The 27,495-nt window shown below is 32.0% G+C and overlaps 2 protein-coding genes across 5 annotated transcripts in view; one reads left to right on the forward strand and one right to left on the reverse strand.

Annotated features, from left to right (window-relative positions):
• The window catches only part of LOC127728286 (double-stranded RNA-specific editase 1-like), a 67,127-nt gene extending 64,371 nt beyond the window's left edge, over positions 1 to 2,756 (reverse strand). For 2 of the 3 annotated variants that reach the window (XM_052235607.1, XM_052235604.1), the window contains exon 1: positions 2,650 to 2,756. The gene's annotated coding sequence lies outside the window, so the exon portion shown is untranslated. The remainder of the gene's footprint in view (positions 1 to 2,649) is intronic. The other variant, XM_052235605.1, reaches the window with a different exon arrangement.
• A 4,320-nt stretch (positions 2,757 to 7,076) lies between these two features.
• LOC127728333 (double-stranded RNA-specific editase 1-like) lies at positions 7,077 to 26,014 on the forward strand. 2 transcript variants are annotated; one of them, XM_052235682.1, is made up of 3 exons: positions 7,077 to 7,154; positions 21,663 to 22,061; positions 23,559 to 26,014. In XM_052235682.1, the coding sequence occupies exons 2-3, from the start codon at positions 21,707 to 21,709 to the stop codon at positions 23,924 to 23,926; spliced, it is 723 nt and encodes a 240-aa protein (XP_052091642.1). In that variant the 5' UTR covers positions 7,077 to 7,154; positions 21,663 to 21,706; the 3' UTR covers positions 23,927 to 26,014. The 2 variants fall into 2 exon arrangements, with proteins under 2 accessions (XP_052091642.1, XP_052091641.1); XM_052235681.1 differs by having other exon boundaries at positions 7,109 to 7,224.
• Positions 26,015 to 27,495: the final 1,481 nt, after the last annotated feature.

The raw sequence follows: 27,495 nt of genomic DNA on the forward strand, positions 1-27,495 counted from the left end.
TGAAGAACAGTCATTTTTCTGATTACTGTTGATTAATGTTGATGGTACCAACTTTTGTAATACATGTTTTTGGTATAATTATGCATACACAGTAATCTTGATTACTTCTTTAAGGTTCTTATAAAATCATAATCAACTTAATGCTTTATACTGTATAATCATGTGATAAATTGATATGATAAATATTTTACATTAAAAAAATAATATATTTCGATACAAAAATCTTAATCTTCATACAAATATTTAAATACTAATGGAATAAATGGTTCCCCTAACATGCCTTATGAATATTATATATTTGAATATGTGTCAACATGGTCAAAGGCACAATTTTGTATCGTCCATCTTTGCTATTATTCATAAAATTCATTAATATTTGTGAACTACAAGTCAAATACATATAGTTTTTAGGCACTGGCTACAACCATGACAACTACGTTGAAAACGTAACAATAACTTTTTTGTTATTGTTACGTTTTAAACATAGTTATACACTAATTGCCGGAATGCTAGGTTGGTTTGGGACCGATTAATAACGAACGTAACAAAAATATTTTGTGTCTACAGTCATGACAGTTACGTTGTGTTATTGATACATTAAGGCATTTCAATGCAAGCTGGGAATAGTAATATAGTATGTCCCATGTGTATGTAGTATATTAAAATACAGCTTGAAAACTTGAATTCGAAAGCAATTCAATGATACAATATTGCATGCAGATTATATATTTTATCAATAATGACAGCTTCTGCACATCCAGTATGTGTTTTGGGTGCATGTTTTAGTCCAATGCATTTTTGGTGGAACCACGCTAGGCAGCGATCACAAACAAGTGATACCGAAATGTGCCTGTCGGTTTTGTAGAACAAATACATGAAATAGTTCCACTCTTCAATTTCACTTTTTGAAGTTAATCCAACTTTTAATGCATGCCATGCTTCAGGTGAAAAGGATTTTTTGATTCTTGAAATATTTATATTTTAGTCCAAATTTTTTTATTGGAAACATGTGTATCAGATGTTGTTTTATGTTGTCTTTTAAAATCATTTTATTTCCGTCCATTATATAACTGATGTTATGTTATGGGCTCACCTGGTATTTTTCCGTGATAAAGTCAATATTAATAAACTGCTTCGCTGAGCGCAGCTGGATACGCCCGCAGAGGTCCAACCCTGAACAGTTGGGGGAAAAATGGACACAGTATTCAAGCTTGATACAGGTCTGAATTTGGATTGTATTAAATATTTGACATATTATAGGTTTCTGAATAAATGTAGTCAAAGAACTTGAAATTGGTTATATGAATTGAATTTATTTTCAATTAAAGATTTCTTGCTGTTGTGCAATACACTGTGCTGTTGCGCAATACTTAGTAAATCTGTTGAGAGACTATAATCAATTAAAGTTCAATTAATTCTCAATGTCATATTAGAAATTTATGAATGTAAAGGGAGCTTACATCAATAGATATAAACAATTCACCAAAGTTTCATGAGAATTGCTGACAGCATTTTTGAGTTATTGTCCGAAAACTGGAAAATCCCCCCTTTTTTTAATGAATAAAACCCCATTACTCAGAAATGTAAAATGTAAAATTTATAAAATTCTAAACGGAGCTTACATCAATAGATATAAACAATTCACCAAAGTTTCATAAGAACTGCTGAAAGCATTTTTGATTTTTGTCCCAAAACTGGAAAATCCCCCTTTTTTTTATGAATAAAACCCTGTAACTCGAAAATGTAAAATCTAAAATATATAAAAATCGAAAGGGAACTCATGTCAACAGATATAAACAATTCACCACAATTTCTTGCAAGTTGGTGAAAGCATTCTTGAGTTATTGTCCGAAAACTGGAAAATCCCCCTTTTTTTATTGAATAAAACCCCATAACTCGGAAACATAAAATCTAAAATTTATAAAAAACGAAAGGGAGCATGTCAATAGATATAAACAATTCACCAAAGTTTTATGTAAATTGGTTAAAGCGTTTTTGAGTTAATGTCCGACATGTTGACAACGGACAGACAGACGGACAGACGGTACAACAGACGGACAACAGTATACCATAATACGTCCCGTAAACTCGCGTATAAAAAGAAAAAGTCCTTTATTCTATATTTAATATTATTAAGCATATCAGAGAATTTAGCAACAAAACTAAACGTTGGTTAAAAGTTTAATAAATCTAACGTTACAATATAAAATAATGTAACCAGACACAAATATTATTGTTACGTTCGGTTCCTAACCCAACATAGGATTTAGGCAATTAGTGTCCAATGTAGCAATAAATTTTTTGTTATTGATACTTTTGAATAAACTGTAGCCAGTTTTTAACCCTTGTAAAATTGGGGCCGGATCTACTTGGGACGGATGGAGTTGGTGCTGGATCATGGATCAACACAAAAGTGGTTGAGCCTTGTTTCATGCAGTATCTTTCCATACTTGTTGCAGGGAGGGGGGCATTACCATGGCATGAATCAAAACTTTTGAAGTCTGAGGAAACAAGTGTAGCAGATTCATTTGGGTGACTAGGTCATATTCTGTTTTGTTTATTTCCAAAAGGATTATTTAGCATTTTAGATTGATTTGCCAATAATTTGGACAGCATGTTAATTTATTATCACATATATAGTAAAATTACGTGTTGACGCTTGAAATCTGTAAAAACTGTAAGATATAAAACCTGTGCGCTGGAACAGAAGGAAATCGATCAGAGAAAATTATATACAGATCAACGTTAATCAACAGCTTGGTCTCTTAAAAATATAAAGTCAAATCGGTAAGTTCAAAATTACGTAAAATAAAATTGACATTGAACATTTCTTCAAAGTCAACATTTTTACACTTAGAATCTTAAAATTAATTTAGACTTTTCTAAAACCCGAAATTTCGACCTTTTAAAAGTCGAAATTTCGATTTTTAAATCTTAAAATTGCGACTTTTTAAATCTCGAAATTTCAGGATACATTATCAAAAACAAAAAAGGTTCGACTTTTAATATCTCAAAATTTCGACTTAAAACTCAAAAGTGAATAATTCGACCATGTGAATCCGTATTCATGTGAACTTCAATTTAACCCCTTAGCTGGAGATGTGTTACGCATGCACTAAGCGTGTTCAGATATTAAAAGGAAAAGAATGTCAACATTGAAAGTGAAACACGGGTGAACCATCTCGTTGACTGATTCGTTCCACAAAAACTCATCTTATATACAGGAAAAAACGACGATTAACATATCTTTTAAACCTATAACACGAAATCAAACAGACCATGAAAAATCCAATTGCACTTGGTCGCTATCTATTTATATTTATATTTATATTTATCGGGTGATATGACAATCGGCAGTCTTCGGTGGTCATCGTTGGTAAATTAGATGGCGTCTAGACAAACATACACATGAAATGCTGATATATATTATCGAGTCCATGCATTGTTTATTGTTTATTTTAGACTTTTTGTAATTTGAATATATGTTTTAGTATGTTATAAATCTGATATGAGAATTCGAGTAAAATCGGTGAACATGAATTTGACAGCTAATGTCCCTTTAGAAATGATAGTAAATCAGATCTGGGATCAATAAATTTTATGAATGAACTTTTTATGTTGTAATGTTATACCACTGTTTCGTGTTATGGTGAAGGTTGGCGCCTGTTAAAACGTTTAAACCCACTGCATTTTTATGCACATGTCCTAAATCAGGAGCCTGTTTTTCAGTGGTTGTCGACAACAATATAACAATGGCTTTTTGTTATTAATTTGATAATAAATCAGCATTATTTAGAGTCGGCATGGTCTTGTAATAATATACTAGTCAGTATGTCCCAGGCATGGTTACCAAAACAAGCTACTGAGGACATAACATAAGCTTTATTGAGCTTATAAGCGACATGCAAGACAGAACAATACAATACAAACAAGCATGTAGTAAGTAACATAAAACACGATAATTAAAGTACTGTACTTTAGCATGATAATAGTAAGCAGATTTAAATAGCATGATAAGCTATAGGTATTAAAGCAAAAAGCAAATACTGAAAAACGTACACTAAATATGAATAAGAAGATATGGTATAAGTGCCAATGAGACAACTCTCCATCCAAGTCCCAATGTATAAAAAGTAAACAATTATAGGTCAAAGTACAGCCTTCAACACGGGCCCTTGGCTCACACAGAACAGCAAGCTATAAAGGGCCCCAAAATGACTAGTGTAAAACAATTCAAACAGGAAAACCAACTGTTTAATCTATATAAAAAACGAGAAACGAGAAACACTTATGAACCACATTCACAAACGACAACTACTGATCAACAGGCTCCTGACTTAGGGCAGGTGCATAAAAATGCAGCGGGTTTAAACGTTTTAACAGGCGCCAACCTTCACCCTAACCTGAGACAGTAGTGTAACATACAAGTTACAACATAAAAAGACACACTATAAAATATCAATTGAAATGGCTTAAATCGATCAGACAGACATTTAAACAAAATCAAGTAAACATACACTAAACGAATAAGTTTGATCTATGACACAACATAAATACAATATTAATTAAAAAAAAAGATGTAGGAACAGTTTCAAAAAGACAACTGTAACCTTGGACAAAATGGCGTTAAATAAAATAACGTACACAGGTAAATTTAAATATAATGATTTTGTTGTTAGGAGTACGGAAGTAAACATTTAATACAAAATAAATAAATTTGTTGTTCACAGTACGAGTACAGAAGTGAAAATTTATCGTCATACTAATTATATATATAATACTTATCAAAGGTGGTACATATTAAAAATAGTGAGACGAGATATAACACAAATAAATGTGGATAGTGTCCATATGTGGACACATGTGCAGATGATGCCCCCGCTTGCATATCATATAGTTATAAAGGGACATAACTGAAGAATGGTAAAAAGTGACCGTCTACCCAAATTTGAACTTGATCTGAGTTTTGTGGTAATAAGCATTGTGTGTAAGGCTCATAACATTTGGTTGAGGCTAACTTAAGTAGAGAACAGAAACTAAAAATTCAGCAATTTTTCTATTTGTAAACACGCATAACTCTAGAACGGTTGTGTATAAGTTTTATAACATTTGGTTGAGGCTAACTTAAGTCGAGAACAGAAACTAAAAATTCAGCAATTTTTTCTATTTGTAAACACGCATAACTCTAGAACGGTTGTGTATAAGTTTTATAACATATGGTTGAGACAAACTAAAGTTAGAGAACAGAAACGAAAAATTCAGCAATTTTTATGTTTATAAAGGGACATAACTCAAGAATGGTAAAAGTGCTGCCTCCAAATTTCGTACTTAATCTGTATTATGTAGTAATTAGCATTGTGTATAAGTTTCATAACATTTGGTTGAGGCAAACTAAAGTTAGAAAACGGAAACAAAAAATTTGTACTTGATCTTAAGTTTCATAATGTTTGGTTGGGGCAAACTTAAGTTACAGAATGGAAACTAAAAATTTTGCAATCTTTCGATTTATAAATGGGCATAACTCAATAATGGTTAAAGTGACACTACCCAAATTCAACTTGATCTGTGTTTTATCAGTGGAAGTCAAAATTAAACTTTGCATTGTATAAAGCATTGATTGTAGTTGATTCAACTATAATCATGGACAAAGGAAGATAACTCCAATTAAAAAAATTACTTGATATTTAGAAGAAAATAAAAATTTTGCAATTTTTCCATTTATAAAGGAGCATAACTCTAGAACGGTTAAATTGACGCCACCAAAATTCAATCTTGATCTGTGTATTGTGGTTATAAGCATTGTGTATAAGTTTCATAACATTTGGTTGAGGCAAACTTAAGTTAGAGAACGGAAACTAAAAAATTTGCAATTTTTCCATTTATAAAGGAGCATACCTTTAGAACGGTTATAACGACGCCACCTAAATTCAAAATTGATCTGTGTTTTTTGGTAATAAGCATTGTGTATAAGTTTCATAACATTTGGTTGAGGCAAACTTAAGTTAAAGAACGGAAACTAAAAAATTTGCAATTTTTCCATTTATAAAGGGGCATAACTCTAGAACGTTTAAAGTGACGCCACCAAAATTCAAACTTGATCTGTGTATTGTGGTAATAAGCATTGTGTATAAGTTTCATAACATTTGGTTGAGGCAAACTCAAGTTAGAGAACGGAAACCAATTTTGGGACGTACGGACGATCGTACGTACGTACGCACGTACGTACAGACGGACAAGGGTAAAACTTAATGCCCCCACCGCTACGGCGGGGGCATAAAAAGTAAATATTGAATTACAGAAAAGCATTACAATTTGTGTCAACAGTCAGTAATTAAGCATGATTAGAAAGTTGGTAAAATGCATAGCAATTATGATTATAGATAGGATATGATCTAAATAATAGATAAAAATTTAACAATATATATTTATCATCTAAACAATCAAAATTATATTTACAATCTTTCAGTATACCTAAGGGAACGACCATTTAACTTCAAAAGGGGGGGGGGGGTATTTTTTTTCCCTAAAAAAATATTCTGATCCCCAATTTGATGAAAAAAATTATTGTGGTCAAGCAGATGACAAAAAAAAAAATCGGAATCCAGATTTTCCCAATACCTTATAGATCTAGTGTTTTTTTGTAGAAAAAAAAAATTATTGATTGCTTCGAAAACTAAAAAAAAAATTCGAGCATGGCGCGAAAAAAAATTTCTGACTCAGACAAAAAAACATTACCCCCTTAAATGGTTGCTCCCTAAGTTATGAAAAAACGATGGAGACATTGAATTTTAAAACATTTAATATACATGTTACGCCAGAGATATATGTCTCTGGTTACGCATACGTATAATTTGTGGTGTCATTTTTTATCATTTAAATGACGGCATATGTAGTAGTGCTATTTATAGATATAAGAAGATGTGGTATGAGTGCCAATGTGACAACTCTCCATCCAATTAAAAATTTATAAAAGTAAACCATTATGTCTGAATTAAAAGTGCAATAAACACTTTTAAAATGTACAAGTATGTTGTAGCACATGTTTAAAAGACGTCCTCGTGGGTTCATAGTTACACCATCATAGTTAAACGTTTATTTGATGTCGGTTTTCTTACTGACTGGTTGCTTCTTAAGGCATTTTCATGGGAAACCAGGTAAAGTGGTGCTTGCTTTGATACCGGCTTTTGAAAAAAAAAACTGTAATAATAGCCATAATTTAGCCAGGTGAGACAGTGTCTGCTTGATTGCTCTCTATGCAAACAAATACACAATCCTTACGGTGACACCCCTAAAATTGCCCCCAAAACCGGTTCATAGTCATAAGATTGAGAATGGAAATGAGGAATGTGTCAAATAGACAACAACCCGACAAAAGAGCAGAACACGGCCGAAGGCCACCAATGGGTCTTCAACACAGCGAGAAAATCCCGCACCCAGAGGCGGGCTTTAGCTGGCCCCTAAACAAATATGTGTACTAGTTCAATGAAAATGGATCAGTCTTGAGAATTATAGTTATCTAGTACCATTGTAAACTCGTATCAATGTCAACTCGTACCACTAAAAAAAACTTGTACCAATGCAAACTCTTACCACTGCTAACTCGTACCACAGTAAATTCATACCATTGTAAACTCGTACCAACTTATTTAAATGCATTCAAATGGTGTTTAATGATGAATATATACTTTAATTTCACTCAAATTATACCTCTTAAGTCTGTAAAATGTATATAATTTGAAATTACAATGACCAATTTGTAGCTAATTTTCCTTGTCTAATTGGATAGAGAAAACTGTGGCAAATTGGCTTTGTTGTCTCCCTTGAATAGACTCTTTTTAAAACTTTTACTGACAACTATTTGATTTGATTTTTAATCATTCCAAATCAGTAACATTGAATAGATTTGGGTATTTTTCTATTGTTTCTAAAAGGAATTTTATTTAATGAAAGAATTTATTTATTGTGTTTTAAAGGTTTAAAATTGTTTATGACCAACAGTTAGAAAGTATGAAATTTATTTTTATACAATATTCAGCACTTTGTAGCAGAAGATGACCATGCTTTTATTAAATATAAATGATAGGTCATTTTCATTCTTCTCATTTATATATATTACCTGTAGTGGAAGGTATGCATTGCTCTTTCTAGAAAAGTAACTGATATATGAAATGGTACCTGAGATCACCCTCGGTTTTACTTTAAAGTGGGGTTTGTGTTGCTTAGTCTTTCGTTTTCTATGTTGTGTCTTGTGTACTATTATTTGTCTGTTTGTCTTTTTTATGAGTTTGACTGTCCCTCTGATCGTCAACTTTATTTGATGTACAGTATAAACATTTTCTAACACATTTTGGGATTTGAACGAAAAACAGACTAAAAGACTGTATTGTACTAGATAAATAACTCTCAGAGCTAACCAATTTTAACTGCTTAGTTTCGATAATATATACAGAGTTGTCTCACTGGCAACTATACCACCTCTTCTTTTTTATGTACATGTAATGTTAAATACAATAATGGGGACAGTTCTTAAGATACAATAAAGAAAATAGCTTATGTTTAATGTGGCTATTCTATATAACAAAGTGCCACTTTTACAATTCTGCATGTTAAATTTTTTGGATATACGTTTCAGTCAGTATATAATAAATCTTTTTAGAATTTTAATTTACTCTTCTGTGGGTTTTTAAGTAATAAATGATGAAAATAACTTACCTATATTTCCGCACTTTCTGTGTTGCCATTTAGAACATACATCACACTCTATTGCTTCTTGTTGAGGTCTAACCAGAGAGTGGCACCATATACAATTGTCGTCTTCCATTGTGGTTATGAGGAACCTCACAAACATGCCCCATTTTATGAGGAAAGTGGGCTTTGAGACAACTCATGTCAGCTTGTGTTTTGATAATCAGAAATTTCATTTAATAATAAACATTATACATTTAATTCCAAGCTGTTAAATTATATAACAACAATCAAAATTTAATAGTATATATAATAAAAGTTTTCATTAAAATCTGGTATAAAATTCAAAGATATTTTAATTTTTTGTATAAAGCTTAAAAAAAATAATCATAAAACATTCGTATTTTTGTCTAAGTTTTCATTAAAATCTAGTATAAAATTCAAGTAATTCAACTACTTTTATTAAGTTTACCAAAAAAAATCATAAAACATTCATATTTTTGAATATATTTTTAATGGTACAAGTTTGCAGTGGTACGAGTTCTGATTGGTACGACTTCCCAGTGGTACGAGTTTACGTTGGTACGAGTTAACTTTTTTGGTACAATTTTACGTGGTACGAGTTTACAATGGTACGAGTTAACTTGCTTCCAGTCTGGATATGTTTATATGTGTACCCAGTTCTGCCCCAAAAATGGCAAAATACAAACTTTCTCATGTTGATGTTTTTTACAATATGTTGTAGTGGTTACATGATAGCACCCTATGAACAGTTTTGATTTCTTTCTTATTTTTTTGTTTTTAATGATAAAGGGACTTTCTCAGTCAAGGGTATCCTCGTATTTTGGGTTTTTAGCGTGCTATTAAGAATGCATTGTGACGTCACAATTTCCATTTGAAAAAGCATGCATAGTAATAATTCACATGTCGTACGAAAACATATGATCTGACCATATAACTTAAACAAATTATATCAAAGTACTGAAGTACTGAACATCGGATGACCGCAAGTTCTTGTGGATGGTCACAAGCACTTGTCTCAGAAAAAAAAATCACATCTCTATACCTGAAAGTGAGGTTAAGGTACATAGATATATTATTTTTTCTAAGACAAGTTCGTGCCTGGATGATGAATAAATGACGAAATTCAACCTCACCGTAATAACTATTATATTGTAGTGATACAAATCAGTATACTCTGGTTTGTTGTTATATATTATATTAATATTTGTACATAACAGTTACATGTATATATAATTTTCATCCATTTCTATATCATTCTATTCTACTATTCTGATAACAGTGCAGTGCAAGTGCATGGTGGACACTCTTCTGTAATAATTCGATTTTTCTAATAGATTTGATTTGAATAGGCATTCATATTTTCCTGCAAAACATACCTGAGATATTCTTCCCCATGCGTTAACACAAATTTTCGGTATTCTTGATTTGTTATTGATATATATATATTTCTCACGACAAAAAATTTCATATCATTTATCTATATTCTTAAAAATTATATTCATGAATATTTATTGATGAAATTGATATATAACAAGCGATAAGGAATGTTATTTTGCGTTCCGTTATTAGTCAAAAACGAAAGTCACGTGGGTAGAAATGTCTGTGACAACAAGACACCGGAATGCCCTCGTGGTCATCCGATGTAAAAATCTACTGCCATTGAGAAAAAAACTGAAAACATGTTTGCAAGCAAGATGTGTCAAGCCAAAAATAACAACATGCTTTTACAGAAGCATGTTGTTATTTTTGGTTTGACCCAACTTGTTTGTAAACATCTGTGCAGTGACTTATCCTAAATGCGCAGTAGATTTTATAACTGAAATTGAACGATTTATAACCATTTACTTGTAAGGTATCATTAACAAATTGCTAAAATAATCCAAAATATGTGAAAATATTAAATCAATTCCACATAAATTTTTTTTATTCAAGATGAAGTTATCAAAATACAACAAACTGGTAATCACTGTGACTACATTGTTTCACCGAAAATGGCGCAAATAATAACGTAAACATGTTGAAATCACACGAGATCTTAACAACAAAACAAACAGCGGTAAATTTAAAAGTATCTGACTGATTTGCTTTTCACCCGACGAAAATGTCTGTGATAACTGAAAGGCGTTATTACAGACATTGTTTCTTTGTACAATAACAGACGTGGTATTTCAACACAATTCATGACAGGAGGAGATAACTCTGTCAGAATTCCCACAATAACAGTATGCCTGTTATTTTTATACCCTGCCGTAGCGGAGGGGGCATTAAGTTTTACCCTTGTCTGTTTGTACGTACGTACGTCTCAAAATTGGTTTCCGTTCTCTAACTTTAGTTTGCCTCAACCAAATGTTATGAAACTTATACACAATGCTTATTACCACAAAACGTAGATCAAGTTTGAATTTTGATGGCGTCACTTTAACCGTTCTAGAGTTATGCCCCATTACAAATGGAATAAATTGCTTCGCTGAGCGCAGCTGGATACGACCGCAGATGTCCAACCCTGAAAAGTTGGGGCCAAAATGGACACAATATTCACGCTTGATACAGGTCTGAATTTGGATTGTAACTAAATTTTGTGCAATACACTATGCTGTTGAGTGTTGAATATTAACCCCCCCCAAAAAAAATATTTGAAGAAATTTTCTTTTAATTTCTGAAATCTGAAATGAGAAAAATCGTCCCCCCCCTCCAATTTTTTTCACCTCCCCCCTTTCCTTTATTCCCCAAAAAAAATCTTTCCCTCAAGATATGGTCAGTATCTCAATTTAAATTTCTAATGGAGTTTGCAACCATAATTACCCATTTAAATACATCATAAAAGTTTTAAAATATAAAATGACATACATAGTCATGGCTAAAACTAATATTAATGAATAGTAACTGCTAAAAATAAATTGACAGCTAATCACCTCAAGACAATCATCATTTCTTAATACATAATTTACAAGCAGTGTAAGGGAGGTAATCAAACAGTATTCTTTTAATTGATTTGGATTACCTCCCTTACACTGCTTTTAAATTGTCTCAATTGTCCTTTAACCAGAAAAACCCTTGTTTTTCCCCTTTTTTTGCCCCTAATTACTAATCGGTTTGAGCCATAACCCCCCAAAGTCAATCCTAACCATCCCTTTGTAGTATGGAAACTTGTGGTATAATTTCAGAGAGATTCATACACTTTAACACAAGTTATTGTCTGGAAACTACAAAAATGCTTATTTTGGGCCCCTTTTTGGCCCCTTATTCCTAAACAATTGGGACCATAACCCCCAAAATCAATCCCAACCTTCCTTTAGTGGTTATAAACCTTGTGTTAAAATTTTATTGATTTCTATTTACTTATACTAAAGTAATTATTCGGAAACCATCTGTCTTTGGACGACGCTGACGACAACGATGCCGGACAACGATGACAACGTGATACCAATATACTACCAAAAAATTTTTAATTTTTGCGGTCGTATAAAAATTGCTGAATTTATCGTTTCCGTTCTCTTACTTTAGTTTGCCTCAACCAAATGTTATGAAACTTATACACAATGCTTACTACCACAAAACACAGATCAAGTTTGAATGTTGGTGGCGTCACTTTTACCGTTCTAGAATTATGCCACAAATGAAAGTTTTTAACGACCTTGACTGGCTATACAGCCCTTGCACAGTCGGTAATTATATAGAGTTATGCCTCTTTACAAATGGAAAAATTGCTGAATTTTTCGTTTCCGTTCTCTAACTTTCGTTTGCCTCAACCAAATGTTATGAAACTTATACACAATGCTTATTACCACAAAACACAGATCAGGTTTGAATTTTGGTGGCGTCACCTTTACTGTTCTAGAGTTATGCCCCTTTACAAATGGAAAAATTGCTGAATTTTTTGTTTCCGTTCTCTAATTTTAGTTTGCCTCAACCAAATGTTATGAAACTTCTACACAATGCTTATTACCACAATACACAGATCAAGTTTGAATTTTTGTGGCGTCATTTTAACTGTTCTAGAGTTATGCCCCTTTATAAATGGAAAAATTGCAAAATTTTTATTTTCTTCTAAATATCCAGTAATTTTTAAAATTGGAGTTATCTTCCTTTGTCCATGATTATAGATGAATCAGCTACAATCAATGCTTTATACAATGCAATGTTTAATTTTGACTTCCACTGATAAAACACAGATCAAGTTGAATTTGGGGTAGTGTCACTTTAACCATTATTGAGTTATGCCCCTTTATCATGTTTATAAATCAAAAGATTGCAAAATTTTTAGTTTCCATTCTGTAACTTATGTTTGTCCCAACCAAACATTATGAAACGTAAACACAATATTCTTTACCACAAAACTAAGATCAAGCATGTCAAGTACAAATTTTTTGTTTACGTTTTCTAACTTTAGTTTGCCTCAACCAAATGTTATGAAACTTATACACAATGCTTATTACTACATAATACAGATTAAGTACGAAATTTGGTGGCGACACTTTTACCATTCTTGAGTTATGTCCCTTTATAAACATAAAAATTGCTGAATTTTTCGTTTCCGTTTTCTAACTTTAGTTTGTCTCAACCAAATGTTATAAAACTTATACTCAACCGTTCTAGAGTTATGCGTGTTTATAAATAGAAAAATTGCTGAATTTTTAGTTTCTGTCCCCTTCTTAAGTTAGCCTCAACCAAATGTTATGAGACTTACACACAATGCTTATTACCACAAAACTCAGATCAAGTTCAAATTTGGGTAGCGTCACTTTTACCGTTCTTCAGTTATGTCCCTTTATAACTATATGATATGCAAGCGGGGCATCATCTGTGTCCACATGTGGACACTATCCACATTTATCTGTAATAATTTGTTTAAGTTATACCCTTGACTAATAAATGATAGATTGATTAATTGTTGATTGCTTTATGCCGCATCAGCACAAAAAGGCTATATCGTGGCGAGTACTAAGTGTTAAATGACGTCCTTAGACTAAATCCGTTGGATGTGTACTGATTGATACGTAGTCTAGGAAAACTTGATTTATTTCTAAGCTGTAATTGGCTTTGAACTAGCTTTCAGTAACTGGGAGTACCCCTACATCAATGCTTTGTGTCTATTGTTTGTATGTTAGTTGGTTTATTTGTGCTTCATACCTATTTATTGAGTTTTATATATGGGCAGGAATTCACTGATGTTACTTTAGTGTGACATTGTAAGAAAAAAATAAAAATCGTTATTAGCTTCCAAATTTTTTACAAAGTATTGCTGCAAATGGCGTCTTTCTATTTGTAACAAAAAAATAATTTTTAAACTTGCGTCAGTTTGGAACAAAGGCAATTAATGAATTTAGTGCATGTAACATGGACACTTTTTCGTAGTTGAGATTAATGATTCCTTAACTCATTCAACATTCAATATCATATATATTGATCACAAAACATTGTCTATCATCTAAACTCTAAAATGTGTATTTTCATTGCTTTCAGAAAGTTTTTAAAAACAGGTTTCTACTTTTCTGTCAATGTTACATGCAACGTTTAAGAGATAAATACAATAAGAATCATTTTCTTTCTGAACATGAAAAGGCTCTTTTTCATTGTGTTACCCTCACATTAAAAAATTCTATCAATATTTTTGCAATTATCTCTTTTCTGTCATAAAATAGTGACATAAATTTTGCATGTAACGTGGGCACAAAAAAGTATGAATAATGAACCATGCCAGAATTGACCTTAAAAGATATAAAAAGCCTCCAAACAACCATCTAAATGTAAATTATACAATTATACTCCCACATTTCTCATAAATGATATTATTTAAATAGTGGTTACCGAAACCATTCACCTAAATTTCAGACAGCAGACATATTTTTTAACTACCGGTATACATGTACCAGTAGTTGGTATACATGTACCAGTAGTTATGCTTGTTCATGTTGGTACACCATGGAAGGCCAAATTAAAAGATATTCAAATGACAAAATAACCAGAAAAATAAAACTAAGACGGAAGATAGATCAATTGATGAGGGAGTCATCCAAAATTTCCACAACATGAAACATTTTTATATAAGTAAGTAAAGCAACCCGTTTTGTTATGCCGAGGAATAAGATTGATAAGAAGACAACCACACAACCATCAGCATCCACAATTTTCTCACTCAATAACTAATACTGACAAAGGAGGGTACAAAACAAATACATGTACTGTAAATTCAGAAATTATTTCGAGGTTTTTATTATTGCGACAAATGCGACAGAGTTGTAAACACAATAATTTAAACTCGCATTTTGAAATATTTTATATGAACTAAACAGGATTTTTCTCAAAATCATAAAAATTAAAATCGAATTTAAGTCAAAAATGACATAATCGCAATAATAAATGCACGCAATCATTTCTGAATTTACAGTATCCCTCAATGCGACACAGTTACACTTAAAACTAATAGTATGAAAAACTAAGGCAAAATATGGACAAATCTAGGTGCTCCACATCTACGAGAGGTTAATACTGCAGCAGCTGCATTTATGGAGAATATTATTTTCAACCGTTTACATAACTTCTATAAAGCACTCTTTGGGTTTCCTTTTTGAGGTTGTCGTCTGATAAACATTACCCCATATCTCGTTTTATTTCTGCTGGTTAATCTTACATTTATAATAATTTTTTAAGGTTTAAAAAATAAATTTTATTTCAAACATTCAAAACAAGTTTCTTGTTTCTTGTTTTCTGTCTCAAACATCTTCAACTTTCTTTCTGAAAAGAAAAAGAAAAAACCCAACAATTAGTCTACCCTCAATCAGAACCAAAATCCATGCATAGGTTATAAAATTACAATAATATACAAACTCTCAAATTTCTTGTTTCGATTTTTCAATGCCAGATTTCAACTGGAAAACTTGTTACCAAAACTACAGGAATCTATAATTAATAGGGCCCCATAATGACCAGTGTAAAACAATTCAGAAGAAAAAACCAACACCCACTAGACCACAGTCCTGTTTTCAACTTTATTTGGCCTTTTTAACTTTTTTGATTCATACGCGTCATTGAAGAGTCTTTTGTAGACGAAACACGTGTCTGGCCTACAAAATTTCAATTCTGGTATCCATGATGAGTTTATTATTTTTATTTTGAAATCAGAAGGAGCCTGAACCTCTTATAATGCAAAAGAAATTCTGGAATGTCAATTATTGGCATAACAAATTAAAAAAAATGTTACAAATTGAACTCCTCATGATTTCTATGATGAGCATGAGTAAATACATGTGTTGACTGGTGATTGAAAAGGGATAAATAAACAAGATGTTGAAATAACTATCTTCTACAATGCTGTAGAATGGTCAAATGGGAGATCACTAGTATGTCTGCATACACAGTCATCATCGTCTGGTTTTCTGTCACAGACAAACACTACTATCTGACTGGCTGACAGAGCCGTCACCACCTGACTCACAAACAAGGACCTTATCTGACTGGCAAACACAGACATCATAATCTGACTGGCTGACAGGGATATCACCAACTGACTGACTGATATGGACACCACCATCTGACAGGCTGACAGGGACATCACCATCTTACTGTGTGACAGGGACATCACCAACTGACTGACTGACAGGAACATCACCATCTGACTGACTGATATGAACATCACCATCTGCCAGGCTAACTAGGACATCACCATCTGTTGTCTGACAGGGACATTACCCTCTGACTGGCTGACAAGAACATCACGGACTGACTGACTGACAGGAACATCACCAACTGATGGACTGATATGTACATCACCATCTGCAACACTGGCAGGGACATCACCATCTGACTGGCTGACAGGGTCATCATTTTTGCAAATCTAGCATTTTTTTGCAGCTTCTTCCTGAGAGTTTTCTTCATCACATTTATTGCTGATCCTCTTTTTCTTTCTTAGGTTTATATTGCCTGTAAATTTTTTTTTATTAAAAATTGCATGTAAAATTTCTAGACTGACACCAATTGTTGTCAATGAAGAAAACACACTTCTTAAAAGAATATCTATATTTAGAAATAAAGATGAAGTTTGATGGGGGTAAAACAAGTTAAATTATCAATAATATCTTTATGTAGCAAAGGAGTTAGTAAATATTATCAGTTCTGTTCATGCGGGTAACATTGAGAGAAAAGTAAAAGGTTGTATGTCAATGTTACATACAAAGACCATAAGATGAAAGTAGTGTGCTTACTAGTCAACTTAGGAGTAAATAATATAATTGCTATCCAGTAATATCTAATTAATCACTTAGGTTATAAAATGTCATATAAAAGTCTGACTTTAACGAAGTAATACCTTTGCATGTAACATAAAAAAATCTTGACACAAAACATGCAAAATATTGTTGTCAATGTTACTAACAAATGTTAAAAGACAAATTAAACATGAAAACATTCAAACACTTTAATTGTGTAAAATAGAAATAAAATAATAGCTTCATATGGCTGTAAGATTTGTTTATGCATGTAACACTGGCCAGAACATGTAAAAGTCTAATTTAATAGCTCTGTCAATGTTACATACACAATTTCTTAATGAAAAAAAGTTTAATGGTAAACCTTGGGTTTACTTTATACATTATTTTTTAAAATAAGTATCAAAATAATAACTTTGAATATTAAATATTAGATTAACTGTTGATTTCGACACAGTAAAATCTTCTCATGTAGCACAAAAAAAGACCTGACACGAAAAATTGCTGTCCATGTTACTTATAAAGTTATCATATAAGAATCAAAGAAGAAATTGTGTGATGACAATATTTCAGATGTTAGTCATTTATAAACTCAGATAAATTCAATATAAAGCTCATATCAGAGGTTTCGAAATCAATGCTTTTAAAACATTATAATTCTGGTTTATGCATGTAACATTGACAGGAACACCAACAAATGATGAGAAAAAAATAAACACAAATAATTAAAACTCATTTATTTCTTTAATATCATTTTTATGAAGCAAAAGATTTTATTGATTGAATAATTGTATGCACATTTATTAGGTTATAGCGATGTAACCTGGACGCAGAAGATGTGTCAATGTTACATGCCTTTAAATGATAAGAATTACAAGTAAATATTGTAAGTCTAGAAATCAAGAAAGATCAACAAATTCTCCGTAAAGAACTCAGCATGTATTTTTATTTGTTTTAATATTATGCACTGGCCAATTATGCATTAAGTGTAATAAAGTAATATTGTTTTTATTCTTGTGTCAATGTAACGTTTTTTGTTTTCAAATTAAGTGGCCAGTTGTCTTTATGATGCTGAGAAAGAATACAAGTACTAGTTAATCAAATTGGCAATTAATCTGTGGTATTTCATGTAAAAAATTAGGTTGATAAGGCAAACCGTACAAAAAAAAGCTCTTGCATGTATCATAGAAACCTTTCCTTGGTAAATATTTTCGTGTCAATGTTATGTACAGAAATCTCTCCAGCAATAAAATGAATATCGTAAGGGTCAAACCCGTTTAAATACAAGATAGACTTATATTTCTTGAAAAAATTGCAAAGCAAGTCACACATCATTATCAAAGAACCTAATTTACTCAGAAAGTGCATGTAACACTTCATTGTGAGGTCAAATTACCGGTAACCTGATCCCCCTCTCTTATCATCTGTTTGATCACTGGTAGATGCCAAGTGGGAAAGATGACAAAGCCACCTTTTAATGTAATTGTCAGCGGGTTGAAATGTGGAAAAAATCATTATGGTAATGCTTACTATAAAAAATATACAACTGTTTTAAAAAGATGAGTATTATTGGGCAGTATTGACACGAAAATGAAATAAACTTTCTTACCTGATATATTTTTCAAACTTCAGTTGATGGATGAAAATGATGAAATCCAAATTGAACCCATTGTTCACACCTTTGAAAACTTGCAATGCTGGATCGATAACATGTTTCCAAAGCTTATTAGCTGATGAAAAGGTGCATACATGTAACATTTGTTGAAGCGAAAAGTTACATGCACTTGTCCATTTTCAAACATATTTTATTTGCAGCAATAATCGGATTATGTACAAAATGGGGTTTTTAATCAATAGACCGATCATTTTGCAGTTGATTTTCAACTATTACAGTAGAACAATTCTTGAGGCATATTCTGAATATGACTTGGGGTTTTGCCACTGCAGAAATGTCACACTTTTTGCCTACAGTTTTCCACTGGCGGAACATAACAAGTGCTAATTTCTTGTTGATTTTTTTAATTTGATCCTTTTTTTTTTTGCATGTGGCAATAAAGATTAACACACTTTGATATTTAAACATTGTTTATTCTCCATATTTGCATGTTCTCTTAATTTTTTATTGGGTAAACACTATTGACCCTAAAATTTCATTAGCGAATTCTTGCCCATATATTAACCATTTGCAAGGGATATTTACAGTGTGTTCTTATGTTGTGCTGTAACACCAATGTCCCAGGTTAGGGGAGGGTTGAGTGCTCACAAGCATGCATCATATGTGCATACCTGTCAAACTCTGAAAATAAAAATGCAGGTCATGACCTGCATTGAAGAAGAAAATCTCAGGTCAAAACCGTTTTCACTTAAACCGGCACAAACTTTTTCAGCTGAATTTAAGCATTTAGGGGACATTTTTGTCTAGCATGCAACATTTATGTCAGAAAAGCGAGACATACATGTAGCGATCCTAGATTCATGCATCGGCAGTGTCAACATTAAGGTTCAGTCTGTGGTTAAAGTTTTTTTAGGCATCAATAACTTTGTCAAACCTTCATGGAATTTTAGGAAATTTGAACTGAAGCTTGCTTATGACCAAAATACAGTATCCAGAGCAAAATTTTGAAAATAAAATACTTATTTTCATTTTCCCGTATTATAATGATAAATGGACTTAGTTTTTGTCGATCCTGTGACTTTTGTCGCAGAAAGCTCAACATAGGGATAGTGATGCGGCAGCGGCGGCGTTAGCTAACTTCTTAAAAGCTTTATATTTTAGAAGGTGGAAGATCTGGATGCTTCATACTTTGTATATGGATGCCTCATGTTATGAAGTTTCCGTCAGTCACATGTCCAATGTCCTTGACCTCATTTTCATGGTTCAGTGACTACTTGAAAAAAAGGTTAAGATTTTTTGTAATGTTAATTTCTCTCTTATTATGAGTAATAGGATAACTATATTTGGTATGTGCGTACCTTGCAAGGTCCTCATGCCTGTCAGATAGTTTTCACTTGACCTCGACCTCATTTCATGGATCAGTGAACAAGGTTAAGTTTTGGTGGTCAAGTCCATATCTCAGATTCTATAAGTAATAGGTCTCGTATATTTGGTGTATGGAAGGATTGTAAGTGTACATGTCCAACTGGCAGGTGTCATCTGACCTTGACCTCATGTTCATGGTTCAGTGGTTATAGTTAAGTTTTTTGTGTTTTGGTCTGTTTTTCTTATACTGTATGCAAAATGTCTACTATATTTGGTGTATGGAATGATTGTAAGGTGTACATGTCTAGCTGGCAGGTGTCATCTGGCCTTGACCTCATTTTCATGGTTCAGTGGTCAAAGTTAAGTTTTTGAGTTTTGGGTCTTTTTTTCTAATAGTATATGCAATAGTTCAACTATATTTGGTGTATGGAAATATTTTATGATCTATATGTCAGTCACGCAGGTTTTATTTGACCTTGACCTCATTTTCAAGGTTCATTGCTCAGTGTTAAGTTTTTGCGTTTTGGTCTGTTTTTCTTAAACTATAAGCAATAGGTCAACTATATTTGTTGTATGGAAGAATTGTTAGCTGTAAATGCCTGCCTAGCATGGTTCATCTGACCTTGACCTCATTTTCATGGTTCATTGGTCAATGTTTAGTTTACTTGGTTAATGTTAAGTTTATGTGACAGTTGTAATAAAGCTTTATATTTAGGACTATCAACAAAATATCAATGATTAGTAAAGAAGGCGAGACATTTCAGCGTGTGCACTCTTGTCTTGGTTAAGTCTTAGAAACTATAAGCAATAGGTCAACTATATTTATTGTATTGAATGGTTGTAAGGTGTACATGTATTTCTCATTTGGTTTATATGACCTTGACCTCATTTTCTTGGATCATGTTAAGTTTATGTAATAGTTGTAGTAAAGCTTTATATTTAGGACTATCAACATAATATCAATGGCTAGTAAAGAAGGCGAGACATTTCAGCATGTGCACTCTTGTTTTACATTTAGAGCTATTTTCCTAATGCTTGTAGTTTAAAGGTTTGGTTGGCTTGCTTGCTTTGTTTGTATAAATGTTTGCTCAAGCATCGTAATTAAGATCGACATCTGCAATCAATAGATACGTGGGGCTTCAGCTTGTATACATTATATTTAAATGTTATTGAGTATACAGAATTTGTAAACCTTCATGGATTGTTATGAAACGTAGACAGAAGCTAATCTTCAAGACCATGCAATACATACAAGTAGCATTTAAAGAAAAATTTTGAAAATTTTTACAATTCTGTATTTTACTGATAAATGGACCCACTTTTTAAGTCCACATTACACTTTTACACTGACAGCAGCGGAACCCCTTATGATTTTTTTATATTTTAAATCAAATACCAGTTTCCAACACATGTTCACATGATAAATTATTTATAGAGATGAACAAAATAATTTTCAAAAGATTAATTTTTTCATTGTCCTAAGAAAATTATAATCATTTAAGTAATATTCTTATTTATCTTTGCATTTAATATGCCTTAAATTTAATCTTTTTACAAAGAAACATCAATTTAAGGAGTATGCTGTGAAAAGTGGCAAAAAAGGGGGGGAAACTCGATTTTTTTAAGTATCAATAAAAACTTGAGGGTAGGCATTTTGAGGCATACAAAAAAAGGTTATGTAGGGAAACCCTAAACACAAGTACATGTACCTTTTATTTTGGGCTCAGATTGGCTGTCATACAGTGCTGACATTTCTTTGAATCTTTCAGTGGTTGTGTAGTCAGGACCAACTGATTTTTTGCTGCAATCAACAATGGACGGGGAAGGTGATGTAAAAATGGAAAGCACTCCAAGTGCGAGCAATGGAAATAGTGAAGCAAAACAGTCTGTGAAAACTTCAGTCATGGTTATGCCAACTGGACCTGCTCCAATGATATCCAATAAACATCCTGTCATGCATCTAAATGAACTCACCCAAGAAAGTAAATTTGAATTAGTTTCAGAAGACAAGGAAACTGGCCCAAGCAACAAGAAACGTAGAGTCTACACTATGCTACTGATGTGTAAAAATGAAAAATTCCAAGGAATTGGTCAGAGCAAAAAGATTGCTAAGGAGGAAGCTGCTAAATATGCTCTGCTGAAACTTTTCAACATCCTGTATATTCCAGGTATGTCTTTTGGTGATTGCATCAAAGGTTAAAGAAAGATTAACATAGGTATTATTTGATAAAATAGGGAGAGTTGAGTACAATATTAAACACCTTGAAAGTCCCTAGCCAGGAATTTATGCCAAAAATATTTTACTTTTTTCTTCTATGTCCTGACAGACATGCAAGGGTAGGTAGGAATTGGTAGGTAAAATAAACTATTGTTTTGAAAAATATTTTACATAGACTAAATAGACAAATGTTCTGAACAATACTAAACCAAAAATGTCTGGACTTAAATAGTCTTTAAGTTTAACTAAAAATGTTCATATAAGATGTTAGGATAGGCATGACAATTTAGGAATGGTCCTGAGTCAGGAAACAGTGATCAATAATAATAATCAGGGAAAAAGGTTAACAGGGGCCCAGTAGCCAATGCTACTAAAATTTGGGTTGGGCCCCTAAAATTTTTATTAAAATGCCCTTAGTTCTTTTGTTAATTTTCACATAGTGATAGGTTGGGCCCCTAATTGGAAAATGTAAGTCTTATTCCCTGATAATAATTCGATTTCAGGACCTCCGTGAATAATCATTAAAAATTGCTTTATTTCAGGAGCTTCATAATTTTATATTTCTAACAGGACCGGCACAGTTCAATTTCTATATATCCTCAAATGTTGATGGAGGTACACAATTATTTTAGGACCTCCACAGTTTGATTTAAGGATATCCAGAAATTGAATTGTAGAGGTCCTGAAATATATAATTATGGAGCTCTGTCAATATTAAGGACCTCCTGAAATAATGCAATTTTGACAGATTATTTGTGGAGGTCCTGAAATCGAATTATGGAGGTCCTGAAATAGTTCAGAATATCCCGAATTCGAATTATGGAGGTCCTGAAATATTTCAGAAGGTTCTCAATTATGTCAATGATTAATGGATAACTTGAATTCGAATATTTCAGGACCTCCTGAAATCAATAATTTGGCTAAATCCCTGTCTCATGTGAATGTTTACATTCAATTTCAAATTTAAGTCACAGTTCAGTTTTGGCCGTCTTCACAATCTGTGTTAAGCCATGTCTATTTCATTAGAAAAACCCAATCTTCAGAAGAAAAACATGTTTTGCTATAGTTGAATTTAATTAGCTCAAACTGGAATCTTTCAAGCTAGACAAATTTCTGACAAAATTACAAAAATTATTATGAAATAATCTCTGATGAGGTTCCTGACCAGGAACAAACACATGTACACATGTGACATGGATACACTAGTTTTTAAGCACTCACACATCTCCCTTTAAAAATCAGCTAAAAAAAACATGTAACTATATATAATATTAAAGGGAGTTGTACCTAACAAACAACACAGGTACTATTAATACAATTAAAAATCATACTTCATTTAAGTACCAAATAATATCCTTATCTACTGATATACAAATCTTTCTGTCCTACATTCAAACAAACATTAATGCTATAGATATTTAATATTGACTAAGCTTTTGTTTTTCAGATGCTAGCATGTCTTCATTTGTACCAGAGGGTATGGTGCTAGGAAAGAGACCAGTGGAAGAGACCACTGAAGCTGCAGAACCAGGAAGTAAAAAGAAGAAAAAGAATAAGGAAGCCGAAGGTCCAAAAAATCCAGTGATGAGACTGCATGAGTTACGTTCAGGACTGGAATATGCAGTGGAATCTCAGACAGGCCCAGTGCATGCCCCTGTGTTCGTAATGAGTGTAGTTGTGGATGGTCTTAAGTATGAGGGATGTGGTAGTTCAAAAAAGAAGGCAAAAGTTGATGTGGCTACAAAGGCATTAAATGCTATAGAACCTCCAGTAGGCGAACAATCAATCAAATGTGAACCATCTACTACAACGTAGCTGTGTTAAAAACAATCTCTGTAAATAATACTTAGTGTGGAAACATTTCATTTGGATTTTGTTAAGTTAATTTAATAAGTGTTTTTTACATAACTTTAATGCAGCATGCTACCCAATGGTTATAAAATAACCTTTTATATATTGTCATTTTAAAGTTACAAATTGTAAACTCAATTTTAATTCTTTCCATTAATATTTTATCATTTGTTGCATTGAAATGAAAAAATGTAACAGAAAAAAAACCCTGCTGTCTGTGTACATTGTAATTCATTCAAACAAAAATGATAGAATTTGTATTAAAGCAGTTTTAATAATATGAGCATGCAAATGCATTTTCAATCACATTTACTAATTATGTTGTATTTGTTTTGTTCTTAATTATCTCATTTATTAGCTAAGTAGTTACTTGGTATTGATATTTTTTGGTAATATAGTGACCACATTTTATTGTGAAAAAGGAATGAAAAGCTTGTTTTATATTTGATTTCAAGTCAAACAATCTTATTTATTTTTCAGTTAATGACAATTGTAGACCATATGACATGTATGAATGTTCCTTTTTATCAGTAGGACCATTGATCTTTTTTATTGCATATTTCTCAGCATCTATATTACATATGCATCTGCTTATTTTTATATTTGATGGTCAAGCAAGGTCATGATAGGTTGTTAGACCAGATTGAATATTATCCTGGTGCAAAGTCAAATCCTGTTAATGCTGCCAATTAACTATTTTTAGTTATCAGCCATATACAAAAATGTATAAAAAATAAACAAAGTTATAGTAGCAGACCAGGTCAGACACTTGCCTTATGACCTCTGACCTCTGTGTTATCATATGCTAACATCAGATTTAATTAACTCCTTGTGATAGTTGAATTTATGTATCATTTTTCTTCAATGGTAATAGAGTAACATAGAGTTGTGTTGTACATAAATTAGTTTGTTTGTATTTCATTCAAAAGTCATATGAATTCCACAATTATAATTCAGTTCTTATTTTTTCACCTTCATTATTTTTTTTAGATAAGTTGATTTTTTTCTATTTTACCTCAATACAAATCAGCATCTACCTGTATTGTCTGCCTAACTTGTTAACAGAATAGAAACTTTTTCATTGTTCAAATTACCAATATGTAATATGAAAACTTCATGTGTTGAATAAATAATAAAAATCATTAATTTTTAAAAGTACTTAAATAAATTACAGAGAAATAAGCTTTTTTACCAACTAAATAGCAATCATGAAGTGAAAGTATTATATATATTATAAACCAACTTATTTTTGAAAGCGTTTGACCCCTGCTAGCAGACTTCACAGGGATTTATTTCTGCGATTTTCTTACATATTCCTGACAATTTTTATTTTCTACTCCTGAAAGTAAATTGCCTGCGAAAGATAAGTTGGTTGGGAGTCTAAAAGGTCCTTTGCATTTATTATTTCATATTGAAGTTTTGTAAAAACAAAGCATAGAAAATAATGTGTAAAATCTTTATGATTTGATAGATTCACAGTTCCTCCTTTCAAATGAGTTTTGCCAAAGGACTTACATTTTTTAGAACTTCCTAGGTGTGTATTTCAATCTTTACCCTAGTTTTTTAATGAATACTTCCTTCTATATATTACACTAAAACTGTCTTCTTACGAAACTAATAATTTTGATTATGTCCTAAACTAATTTAAAGTTTCTAGGTGATTTGTCAGATGATTGCTTGTTTTATTAGGCTGCCTTCTCACTGATGTTTATTCACACCTTATTCATAAGTTTGTCATTAACATATTTATTGGCAGATGAACCATTTCATCAGTAAATCTGACAAAAGTGACATTCAATTTTTGTATTATTGATTTCATTTCCCGAAACAGAGCTACTTTAGATATTTTTTTATTTAATAGTACAAACTGATAAGATTTCACACAAATTAATATTTTTATACATTCAACAACTTTTGTTTTTATTACATATATTGTTTTGTTAAGTTCATGATAAAAAAATTATGTTGATTTCTGAAAAAAACAAAGTTAGCATGGTAGGCTATAATTTGTATGAGTTTCATTGAATTAACAAATAAAAAATAAACAATGAAGTGGTTTCTTGTATGATTACAAAATACTTTGCATACCCCCACAACTATTTTGTCTTGGTCTAGAGTGTTACAAATGTACCCATGTCTTTCCTAAGAAATTTTTGTCACAATTTTCTCAGGAATTGCAAATCAGAGCTTCATGAAATTTGGTAGTAAGCTTCATGTGAGAATGCTTATGCGCATGCTACGTGATATGTTTTCACATTCATCACTTATGAACTTCCTGTAAACCAAATTCTTATGTTTTCTTAGGCCCCAAAATTATAGTCCTGTTTCCTGCCTCACTACCTACAATTTATTTATATGCCTTCCCTTACACATTTGATGGAATTCTTTTGGTTGAGCACTGCTTATGTCTAGACATTTTTGGTTAAGCACCTTGAATGTTTGAAAAAAAATCCATATATAGTCTTATGTAAAATATTTTCAAAAATAAATAATTTATCTGTCTGCCTTCCTAGTATGACTCTGCAGATTTAATTACAGTGTGTTTTACTATTATGACATATAGTCTAGATAAGTAAAGGGAGAGGTTTGTGCACATGTAAAACTGGTTTTGCCTCACCACATTTTGTGCCTGTACCAGGTCAGACTATGTTAAATGATCTTATATGCAGCTGTTTATTGACATAGAGTAAGTAATATCATTGATATTTTACTGTAACTACATGTAGATCAGAGCTGTTGTTACAGTAAATTTTGTAATAAAAAGTTTGGTCAATTAAGATTGAAGAATATGATTCTCTTATTAGCTTACCTGATCAAAAAGGCTAACAGTTAGAGCAAATGTGACCGAGTTTATAAGGTCTATCTTTTGCAGATTTTCAGAAAATTTGGACAACTGATTTTGCAGTTATTGCCAATGAAATGTTAAGTTTTTGGAAATTTCACAGTTTTTATACGTCCATTTACGGGACGTATTATGGTATACCATTGTCCGTCTGTCGTCAACATGTCGGACATTAACTCAAAAACGATTTAACCAATTTGCATAAAACTTTGGTGAATTGTTTATATCTATTGACGTGAGCACCCTTTCGTTTTTTATAAATTTAGATTTGACGTTTCCGAGTAATGGGGTTTTATTCATTAAAAAAAGGTGGATTTTCCAGTTTTCGGACAATAACTCAAGAATGCTTTCACCAACTTGCAAGAAATTTTGGTTAATTGTTTATATCTATTGACATGAGCTCCATTTTGATTTTTATAAATTTTAGATTTTACTTTTCCAAGTAACAGGGTTTTATTCATAAAAAAAAGGGGGATTTTCCAGTTTTCGGACAATAACTCAAAAATGCTTTCAGCAGTTCTCATGAAACTTTAATGAATTGTTGATATCTATTGATGTAAGCTCCCTTCAGAATTTTATACATTTTAGATTTTACATTTCCGAGTTATGGAGTTTTATTCATTAAAAAAGGGGGGATTTTCCAGTTTTCAGACAATAACTCAAAAATGCTTTCAGCAATTCAAATGAAAGT

This window comes from Mytilus californianus, unplaced genomic scaffold (assembly GCF_021869535.1).
Source record: "Mytilus californianus isolate M0D057914Y unplaced genomic scaffold, xbMytCali1.0.p SCAF_2, whole genome shotgun sequence".
Taxonomy (NCBI): Eukaryota; Metazoa; Mollusca; class Bivalvia; order Mytilida; family Mytilidae; genus Mytilus; species Mytilus californianus.